The sequence below is a fragment of the Petromyzon marinus genome, chromosome 41 (assembly GCF_048934315.1).
Source record: "Petromyzon marinus isolate PM22_M1 ecotype Great Lakes invasive population chromosome 41, UKy_Petmar_22M1.pri1.0, whole genome shotgun sequence".
Classification (NCBI taxonomy): Eukaryota; Metazoa; Chordata; class Hyperoartia; order Petromyzontiformes; family Petromyzontidae; genus Petromyzon; species Petromyzon marinus.
Genome location: NC_133707.1, coordinates 10,553,717 through 10,564,784, shown reverse-complemented (window position 1 = coordinate 10,564,784; position 11,068 = coordinate 10,553,717). Strand labels below are relative to the sequence as shown.

Genomic DNA, 11,068 nt, shown 5'->3' with positions numbered 1-11,068 from the left:
AACCAGATATTAGAACCCAGACATTAGAACCCAGATATTAGAACCCAGACATTTGAACCTCAGATATTCGAACTTAGACATTAGAACCCAGACATTAGAACCCAGACATTAGAACCCAGACATTAGAACCCAGACATTAGAACCCAGATATTAGAACCCAGTGAACCCAGATATTAGAACCCAGATATTAGCACCCAGATATTAGAACCCAGTAACCCCAGATATTTGAACACGGATATTAGAACCCAGACATTCGAACCCAGATATTAGAACCCACTGAACCCAGATATTAAAACCCAGACATTAGAACCCAGATATTAGAACCCAGACATTAGTACCCAGTGAACCCTGATATTAGAACGCAGATATTAGAACCCAAATATTAGAACGCAGATATTAGAACCCAGATATTAGAACCCAGCCATTAGAACCCAGACATTAGAACCCAGTGAACCCAGACATTAGATCCCAGATATTAGAACCCATTGAACCCAGATATTAGAACCCAGACATTAGAACCCAGATATTAGAACCGAGTGAAGCCAGAAATTAAAACCCAGACATTAGAACCCAGACATTATAACCCAGTGAACCCAGACATTAGAACCCAGTGAACCCAGATATTAGAACCCAGATATTAGAACACAGACATTAGAACCCAGATATTAGAACCCAGTGAGCCCAGATATTAGAACCCAGATATTAGAACCCAGACATTAGAACCTAGAGAACCCAGACATTAGAACCCAGACATTAGAACCCACTGAACCCAGATATTAAAACCCAGACATTGGAACCCAGATATTAGAACCCAGTGAACCCAGAAATTACAACCCAGACATTAGAACCCAGACATTAGAACCCAGTGAACCCAGATATTAGAACCCAGACATTAGAACCCAGACATTAGAACCCAGTGAACCCAGACATTAGACCCAGATATTAGAACCCAGATATTAGATCCCAGATATTAGAACCCAGATATTAGATCCCAGATATTAGAACCCAGATATTAGATCCCAGATATTAGAACCCAGATATTAGAACCCAGATATGAGAACCCAGTGAACCCAGACATTAGAACCCAGACATTAGAACCCAGTGCACCAGATATTAGAACCCAGACATTAGAACTCAGATATTAGAACCCAGTGAACCCAGACATTAAAATCCAGATAATAGAACCCAGACATTAGAAACCAGATATTAGAACCCAGATATTAGAACCCAGATTTTAGATCCTATTGGCCAGAGTTCGTCCGCGTTGTTCCACTCTGTTCGCTAAGCGGCGTTCTTCCGACTCCAGGGTTAGATTCTTGGATGGGGGCAGCAGCAGCAGCAGCATCACAGCCGCAGAAGCCGGGGGGGGGGGGGGGGACTTGAGGCCTTGGCGAGGGACATTGCCCAGATCGTTGTTGATCGGTCCGTCGGGGTTCGTTGAGTCTCTGACGGACCGAGGCTCGCCGGCTTTTGGTCACGGGTGGGAGAGAGGTGGGCGAGCCCAGGAGGGGCCCCCCGTGGCCAGTCTCTGGTCGGTGCGAGTGGGATGAGAGGCGCTCGGAGCAGAGGAGAGCCTGGAGGTCACGCGGTGGCGGCAATGGCGAGATTCGGTGGCGGTGTCAAGGGCACTTGGCCGTGGCGACCCCCCTCGATACTCGCCCATCACCACCACGGGTGGAAGGTTGGGGGCACGGGTTTGGGGGGCACGACATTTACGCCCATAGTACCATGCCTGTCAATCCCCTTATCAGTGCCTACCTTATTGTAGACCAATTCAGACCTCAATGATCACCCCGTGCCCCTTATAAATCGGAGACGTTCATCCTACCAAGTCCGATCACAAGGGAGAAACACAAACAGGCATTTTTTTTTAAAACGGCTGTACGCGGTATGGACCTGAAAACTCAATTTCCCTGGACGAGAATACAGGTAAACCGTATGGGTTGACAGGTTTGCAAAACTCACCTCCCGCCCATAGTACTTTTATGCACGTGAAACGCACTGCTTGATGGTACCGTGCTTGGTGACCCAACCGAGCACTTGGATTTCGCACCTCCAATTCCCATGGTTGGCTACGTACGGTGCAAAAGAAGTACAACATACATACCGTGCATACCGGCCAGCGCTGAGCACATCCACGTTCGAGTTAATTCGCAGCCCTTTTTCAATCCACTGCTGAACGAAGGCCTCTTCTCCACCATGTCAGACATGGGGGGGGGGGGGGGGTGTTTTGACCATACTTCACCGCGCTCGTCGGTGCAGGTTGGTGAAGCCAGGGCCTGTTCTGATATCGCCTTCGGTCGATTCGAGCCGGTGGCTAAGTTATCATTCAGTGGCTAAGTTTGAATTCGGTGGCTAAGTTTGAATTCAGTGGCTGAGTTTGAATTTCGGTGGCTAAGTTATCATTCAGTGGCTAAGTTTGAATTCGGTGGCTAAGTTTGAATTTGGTGGCTAAGTTATCATTCAGTGGCTAAGTTTGAATTCGGTGGCGAAGTTTGAATTCAGTGGCTGAGTTTGAATTTCGGTGGCTAAGTTTTGAATTCGGTGGCTAAGTTTGAATTCGGTGGCTAAGTTTGAATTTCGGTGGCTGAGTTTGAATTCGGTGGCTAAGTTTGAATTCGGTGGCTAAGTTTGAATTTCGGTGGCTAAGTTTGAATTCGGTGGCTGAGTTTGAATTCGGTGGCGTAGTTTGAATTCGGTGGCTGAGTTTGAATTCGTGGCTACGTTTGAATTCGGTGGCTAACTTTGAATTCGGTGGCTATATTTTAATTCGGTGGCTAAGTTTTAATTCGGTAGCTAAGTTTGAATTCGGTGGCTGAGTTTGAATTCAGTGGCTAAGTTTGAATTTCGGTGGCTACGTTTGATTTCGGTGACTAAGTTTGAATTCGGTGGCTAACTTTGAATTCGGTGGCTAAATTTGAATTCAGTGGCTAAGTATGAATTCAGTGGCTAAGTTTGAATTCACTGGCTAAGTTTGAATTTTGGTGGCTACGTTTGAATTCGGTGGCTAAGTTTGAATTCGGTGGCTGAGTTTGAATCGGTGGCTAAGTTTGAATTCGGTGGCTAACTTTGAATTCGGTGGCTGAGTTTGAATCGGTGGCTAAGTTTGAATTCGGTAGATGAGTTTGAATCGGTGGCTAAGTTTGAATTTCGTTGGCTACGTTTGAATTCGGTGGCTAAGTTTGAATTCGGTGGCTAAGTTTGAATTCGGTGGCTAACTTTGAATTTGGTGGCTAACTTTGAATTCGGTGGCTAAGTTTGAATTCGGTGGCTAAGTTTGAATTCGGTGGCTGAGTTTGAATCGGTGGCTAAGTTTGAATTCGGTGGCTACATTTGAATTCGTTTGCTAAATTTGAATTCGGTGGCTAAGTTTGAATTCAGTGGCTACGTTTGAATTCGGTGCCTACGTTTGAATTCGGCTTTCCAGATCCACTGCGCTAACCACATTCTCCTTACTATCGCCACGTAAATTATAACTTAACTCCCCCCCCCCAACAATCCACAACACAATGCGGAGATATCATTCCTGAGCTGACAAGGCAAATTAGTAGCGGCCGGACAAACCGGGTGAGTGGGTTTGTCGATGTGTGAGATAAGGAGGAGGCTTATATTTCATATCACCTGCTTCACAAGCCTCATTCGCATTTTGTCAACCTCGCGGACCCCTCACGGACCCCAGGAATCTCCCATCGAGTCGTCTCCGTGACTCCGATCTCGGCGGGACCAGGCATGGGAATCAGCGTGAATCCGTGCGCTCTGACCGTTATCCTTATCCTCATATTGTTCTCCGTCGCCTGGACTTTGGCTGATGGTAAGCAATTAAAATATTCATTGCAATGTTTATCATTACTCTGATGTTAACCATAGAAAATGGCAATGTTTGTTGATAGTAACAAAATGTAACCCGCTCATCCACAAAGCCTCGATGAGTCTCGAGATTTTCCTTTCGAAGGGCCCTGCTAACAGTTGCAACGTGTGGCCGTGAATTCAACGCATGGGGGGAGTTCAGCTTCCCGTGGGAGGGAGCGGAGGGGCGAGGATGCGGGGGGGGGGGCTCTGAGATGGGGGCCACGACGCTCGACTCGCGGTCGCAGAGTCACGAATTCAAATTTTGCGGCCGTCGATTGATCGTAAATCACGACGATCGATCGTTACGCAAACACACCCGGCCGAGGGGTTCACTCAGAGCATCGTCGTCATGAATAATCATCATCTCGAGAATAACAAAAGCGTAGAATTTAATGTATAACATTGCATGTAATAATCTTGATTTTAAGCTGTCGTGACTGCAGGAATTCAGACTCTTTGGTTATTTCGGTAACGTCACGTGGGTATAAAATATAATAGATCACGTGACGTTTCGATCGCAACACAAGCGACCGTCATCAGGTGTGACGAAACACAGCAGGAGAACTGCTGACGTAGTTCGTCTCAGCTGACAACGGTTGCTTGTGTTGCGATCGAAACGTCGTCATCTGTTAATTTCTCTCTCCGTGACTTTACCGAAAGAAGCAAAGAGTATTGCTTGTAGTAATTTACATTTATCCGTACGGCGCCTTCCACGAACGTCTCAAGGCGCCTTGTAAGGATCACGATAGGGCCAGGGGAGATGGAAATGCTAGAGCAGGGGTGGGAAACGTCCGGCCCGCGGGCCGTGTAAGGCACCGCGAAATCATTTGGGTCTCTGGCCCTGCCAAGGCAACCGCAGGCGGGACTCGAAATTCAATAAATCTAGGAGCAAACCTGGAAAAGCAGTTGCGAGTAGTAGCAACATCATCAATACCAGCTAACATCATCACACACCTCGCAAAAGAGAAGCAGTTCCAGCCATCGCATTAGGGGTGAGTTCATTAAATGTTTGACCAAATATAACAGGCTAATTTTTAAGTTGATAATTTTGTATGACCCGCGAATGATGTTATATAAATATCCAAATGGCCCTTGGCAGAAAAAAGGTTCCCCACCCCTGTGCTAAAGAGAGTAAACTGACTGAAGATAATGTGTTTGTGTTTGAATACGAGACTCAAACGTATCCACATTATCAACTAAACGAATGTACAACGGTAGCGAACGCTGCTGCTGCGTTGGCTGTGGTGCGCGAACAACAACAAACAACAACAATAAACAACAACAATAAACAACAACAAACAACAACAGTAAACACTCAACACGTTCGTCAAGAACACTGCCACGGAATAATAAAAACAAACGGTGCGACAGGCGACGCGTTGGGCAATGTCTTAGCACGAAACTACCTGTGCTGGAGGTGCAGTGAAGAAGGTCTATCTCCCGAAACGTCGTCTATTGTACATTTTCTTTTAAAGCCGCCCAGTGTTATTATCGAATGTGTTGAGTTGTTTTTGTTGTTGTGGTATCATCTCAACGTGGTCGATAAAACGAGTACCAACTTTGTGGTGGGTCAACGCGAGTCGTCTGGTAAATCTATCCAAAGGGTGAAGGAGGAGGGCATTGAATTGGCACCCAGAGGCTAGCGACCAGGGGCGTGGTGATAGCGGTGGTGGTGATGATGATGAGAGAGAGAGAGAGAGGGGTCCTTGTGAGATCGGGTGGATTATGGTCGGGGGCAGGAAGAGATGTCGAGGTGTGTGCCGCCATCACCCGTGACCTCGACGATGACCTTTGGTCCGCGCGAGGGCGACGGACACCTGCAACCTCGGCCCGTGTAAGCACGCAGCCGCATGAATGTGGCGGCGACGATGCCGTCGTTGAGTCCACGACGGGACGAGGCTCTGATAACCGTGCCGCGATTCGACCTCTGCAGGAGCGGGCATGCACCAGCGACCGTGCCACTGCGTGAAGCTCCTCTCCGCCGAGTACACGGCTCGCCTTCGGGGCGGCCACCTCTCCTGCATCTACCCGGCACGGCGAAGCCACGGCTGCCCGAGCGCCGTCGTGTGAGTGGCCCGGGCACGCGGAGTTAAACAACAACGACAACAACGGGGTGGCGGGCAGGGGCGGTGTGGAACTAACAGGGCAGTGACAACGACGACCCTTAATGGGTGCTCGCTAACAGCGACGCACTCCCCCCCACCCCACCAAAACCGGTTCGGAACAAAACAAGAGATGGCTTTTATTTCGGTATCGGTGTGAATCTGGTGAACCGATGGCTTTGTTGAGTGATGTGATGCCGCTCTGATCTGCACCCGGCACAGTGCCCGTATGAATGAAAAAAAAGGCACCCCATGATCGTTTCTGCTGCCCGACAAAGGCACGTGATTGATGTGCTCTGAAGAAGGGGACACGCTATCTACGACGTGAAATCGGTCAGGGTGATTGATGGTGCAGTACTCACTGATTCGCTCCTGACACTCACTCACTGGAGGGCAGTCGCCTTCTTATCACTTTTCTGTCGCTACTTCCACGGCGACTGTTGCCCTGAACGTCACTCGCTGGGGCTCTTCCAGCCGTGTTGAGGACTCGGTCTCTACCAGACACCGCCTGTCTTGTCTCAACCACATTGGGTCCAACCATCACACTGCAGGCCACAACAACACACTCGCTCACCCGCTAACTAACCCGCTCACCCATCCGCTCACCCGCTCACCACCGCTGCCGGTCACAACAACAAATTCGCTCACCCGCTAACTTTAACCCGCTCACCCATCCGCTCACCCATCCGCTCACCCACCCACTCACCCGCCCACCCACCCACTCACCCGCCCACCCACTCACCCGCTCACCACTACTGCAGGTCGCAATGCTTCTGTCTGCTTCTTCCCGACGCACTGTGGAATTCCCTCTCCTGCCATCGTCTCGTTTCCCAGCTCTCCCGATAACCCCGCGCAATCGAAGACATCTGTCAAGGTTCATCGACTACAACTTTACCGTCATGATCATAATGCTGTTTGCCTGTTGGGAATGTGCTCAGCAACTGTGTGAAGTGCTTAGTATTATTATGATGATTATGATGTCATTAACGAATGCGTTGGATGTTGTGTTGTTGTTTTAGTGCCAAACTGCACCAAGGATTGTCTGTGTGCTTGAGCCTCAAAGAGAAGAGGGTCCGGCGATGGATCGCAGTGTCCGAGTGGTGAGTCGGAGGCTACGCGGAGGGTCCCCGCGAGATGAATCCGCAAGTTCGGTGTGTGTGTGCGTGTGTGTGTGTTCGTGTGTGTGTGTGCGTGTGTTTGCGTGTGTGCGTGTGTGTGTGCGCGCGTCTGCGTGTGCGGGCGCGCGTGCGCGTGTGTGCGTGTGTGTTGACTTTCTTTCGCGCCGTACGTGGCCAAGCGTGCTAATCGGAGGTGCGGTGGAGGGGGGTGGGGACGTCAAGCGAAGCAAGCGCAGCAGCAGCAGCAGCAGCGTGGCGCAGAGCGCAAGAGGCGAGCGTCGCGAGGGAGAAGCGTCGCATGCGCGTCTCGGACTCGGTCTGCAGCGATGTTGCTGTTTGGTGTTAAGTGAAGTTTAAAAAAACATCACATTCGGCTAAATGTGGTCCGTGGCGATTCGCATCGTGCGGGTATCGGTGAGCTGCTCCGAGACCACCAAACTCACCACACACCTGGAGAACCCCAATTTCATCGCAACGCAATCACATCCGAAGCGACGGCTTTCTCTCTCTCTCCCCACTCCACTCTCTCTCTCCACTCCACTCTCTCTCTCTCTCCGTGCATCTCAAACATTCTCCTGCGTCTGTACATTCGAGCTCTCTGCGACGCGACGTCGGTCCGCTCCGCCCGAGGACGCAGTTCCATCACAAGCAACAAGGGGCTCGAACCCGGATTCGAACCAGGACGTCAGCGGTGCTCGGCTCCAGGGTCTCCCACACGTCCATCATGTGACCCTCCCCCCTCGAACCACACGGATACGTTGCGGAGTGCAGTTTGAGTTGTTGTTGTGAATCGCTGTCGGTGCAGTCTCTCATTGTATTTGGCAGTGAAACATGAGCATAGGAACATTCCTTCCCGCTAGGGCAGGTCTCCTGCAAAGACATGCACGTGTGTCCTTGTGTCTGTACGGTGTGTGTGTGTACTGGTGTATGTGTACGTGTATGTTCGGGTGTGTGTACGTGTGTGTACGGTGTGTGCACGTGTGTGTGTGTGCACGTGTGTGTGTGCACGTGTGTGTGTGTGTGTACGAGTGTGTACGGGTGTGTGTACGTGTGTGTACGGTGTGTGTGAACGTGTGTGTGTGCACGTGTGTGTGTGCACGTGCGTGTGTGTACGTGTGTATGCACGTGTGTGTGTGCACGTGTGTGTGTGTGTACGTGTATGTTCGGGTGTGTGTACGTGTGTGTACGGTGTGTGTGCACGTGTGTGTGCACGTGTGTCTTTGTGTGTGTATGCGTGCGTGCGGGTGTGTGTGTGCACGTGTGTGTGTGTGCACGTGTGTGTGTGTACGTGTATGGGGAGCGGTAGTGTAGCGGTTAGCGCGCTGCGCGACAAACCTCGTGACCCGGGTTCGATTCCCGCTCACGGCCAACATCAGTGACGATTATCTGAACCGGTCCTGGGCCTCCCCTAGGTCGTCTCAGCCTTAAATGAGTACCTGGTGCGATGTGTAAACATCGCCACTGGGGAGACAAAGGCGGCCGGGCGTGGTGTTGGCCACCCACCCCCTCGTGTGCCGTGCCGGCCTTCATAGATGCTCGCTAACAGTACTTGCCCCTACAGTCTGTTAAGGCTACACGGGGGATCTTTGTCTTTGTCTACTTGCCAAGTTCCCTCTGCGCGTGTGTTTATGAGTGTAGGCAGTTGTTTTTGTTTGCCGTGTATGTTTGTGCGCGTTGATGGTTGTGTTTGTTCGCTACGGGGATGGGTGGCGCAGTGGTTAGCGCACTGCCCTACGAACTCGCCGACCCGAATTCGACTCCCGACAAATCTACTCCTGGGTCTCCCCGAAGTTAAATAAGCAATAAAAAAATATATAAAACACATCCACACAGACACAGACATCAATCTCTCATGAATCCGAGCAGCGATACAGCCACGGGCGCTTCTGACTGACACCGCCCTCCGTGCGCGGCATTGGATAGGGCGGCAGGCGAGTGAGCGAACGCGTCCCAACACGTTCAGTCGCCAGGCGGCCACACCAGGGATCGATGGCTGTGTCCTTTGCTGCGTTGTGCGCGATCAGCAGCGGCCACGGCAAGAGGAGCGTGCGTGGGAGGAGGCGCATCCACTGCTGCCACTAGCGGCCGACCCCCCTCTCGCCCGCCGACGGCCGAGGAGGACCCCGGGAAGGAGCAAGACGACACAAAACTACACAAGACGACACAAAACTACACAAGACTACACAAGACGAGACAAAACTACACAAGACGACACAGGACGACACAAGACTACACAATAATACACAAGACTACACAAGACGACACAATACTACACAATAATACACAAGACTACACAAGACGACACAATAATACACAAGACGACACAAGACTACACAAGACGACACAAGGCGCGCCCCTGCGACGCGTTGTCCAACAGAACGCGCGCTGCCCCTTTGATTGGTGACAAATTCACCGGTTTTTTAATTCAGTCCCAAGCGGCACTGTTTGCGTCTGTGCGGCAGCAGGTTTGCTGGCTGCTTTAGGCCCGATTCACGCGTATTTGCTTCACGGCCTGAGCAGGGCTGCGATTTTGAATTACCGGGTGCCTTTTTGGAGTGCAACCACGCGTGGACACATGTCAGCCCACCGCAAGCAGCACCTGCGGAGCTAGGAGTTGCCGAGTGTGAGTGTGTGTGTGTTGAACTTAGTTCGCACCCTACGTAGACCACCGTGCTAATCGGAGTGTGCGGGGGAAGGACAACGCACTGAACACTAAAAGCTGTTATTTTGATTGCGCTAACATCAGACTTAAAGCGTTGCCATGTTTCATTGAAACTATTCGTTGCTGGCCATGTGGCGTTTTGAACATTTAAGCCTGTGCTTAGCAACCTTGAGAGATTAAAAAACAACTCTAGTACCCGATTAGTGTGGTGAAGGATAAATGTTGGTGGTCATGGGCCACTTCAAGTGGTAGGGCCTCATGTGGCCCGGGGCGAGTGAAGTGAATTCATCATGGGCGAATCTGACCCACGGGACGCAGGTTCCTCTCCTTGGAGAGGAGCAAGCCATGCCTGCAGCCGTGCCGAGCCAGCCTAGCACAGCTCGGTAGGTGCGAGGTTGTTTTCCATTGCAGAACCCGAGTTATGCCGCTGACGTCAGACGCAATGAACGAGTGCGTCATTAACCCCATTCCTGGCCCTGCTTGGCTCCGAGACAGATTCAGATGTCTTGTCAGGCAAGCTTATCACGGTTCGGTTCAAATTCAGCTTGGCAAATAGTGGAAACCACCTGTACCATGACGGCCCATTGCTGGCTCGGCTCAGATGTGCCATTGGAAAAGACGTATGCGTGCATGATTGGGGCCCTTTTGTTGTGTTTTGTAAACTCTCGGTTGTCAGGAATTTGGCCACCTGACTGATTGTGGTGCCGGGTGGTGGCAACTGTAGACAACCACAAGTTGTGTAACGATTATTATCCTCTTGTTTCATGAATGTCGAGATCAACACGTGGGTTTTTCACATCAAGTACGACGATTCATAACTGGTTTATGGATTTGGGCAGATCAATATCCGGCTGAATTCTGTTGCAAGACTCCTACGCGAAACAAACGAAACGGTCAAGTGTCAAAGCGATGAACAATTCGCACATTATGGAAACCTCCGTGTTTTGAGTCGCACGATTTATCTTAAAGTGAATCCGCTGAATTTACTTACTTTTTTTTTACATCGTTAATAAATATATATCTGAATAATCTTCTGGTGTATAAATGGGGCATGTCTGTGCTTTGGTGCCGTATAGAATAAGTCGCCTGCGCTGTTTTCCCGTGAAATAAAACTGCTCTCGGTTACCCCCTTCCCCTCGTCGATCGATGTCACTCGCCAGGTTCACAGCGCAGCGCGCTAACCGCTACACTACCCACACACACCAACCCACACACACATCAACCCACACATACACCAACCCACACACACATCGACCAACATACCAAACCCACACACGCACACCCAAATCCACAAACACACACACATACCAACCCACACACATCAACCCACACACACA

The 11,068-nt window shown here is 50.6% G+C and overlaps 1 protein-coding gene across 2 annotated transcripts; it reads left to right on the top strand.

Annotated features, from left to right (window-relative positions):
• Positions 1–3,617: 3,617 nt before the first annotated feature.
• On the top strand, positions 3,618–10,856 carry LOC116951036 (uncharacterized). Of its 2 annotated transcripts, none has more exons than XM_032969311.2 (4): positions 3,618–3,811; positions 5,783–5,915; positions 6,971–7,051; positions 9,097–10,856. In XM_032969311.2, the coding sequence occupies exons 1-4, from the start codon at positions 3,730–3,732 to the stop codon at positions 9,149–9,151; spliced, it is 351 nt and encodes a 116-aa protein (XP_032825202.1). In that variant the 5' UTR covers positions 3,618–3,729; the 3' UTR covers positions 9,152–10,856. The 2 variants fall into 2 exon arrangements, with proteins under 2 accessions (XP_032825202.1, XP_032825201.1); XM_032969310.2 differs by having other exon boundaries at positions 3,622–3,811; positions 9,094–10,856.
• The last annotated feature ends 212 nt before the right edge of the window (positions 10,857–11,068 follow it).

Coding starts and splice junctions, on each gene's coding strand:
- LOC116951036 (XM_032969310.2), top strand. CDS start 3,730: ATGGGAATCAGCGTGAATCCGTGCGCTCTGACCGTTATCCTTATCCTC. Junction 5,916..6,970: donor GGCTGCCCGAGCGCCGTCGT/GTGAGTGGCCCG, acceptor TTGTTGTTTTAG/TGCCAAACTGCACCAAGGAT. Junction 7,052..9,093: donor TGGATCGCAGTGTCCGAGTG/GTGAGTCGGAGG, acceptor GTGCGCGATCAG/CAGCGGCCACGGCAAGAGGA.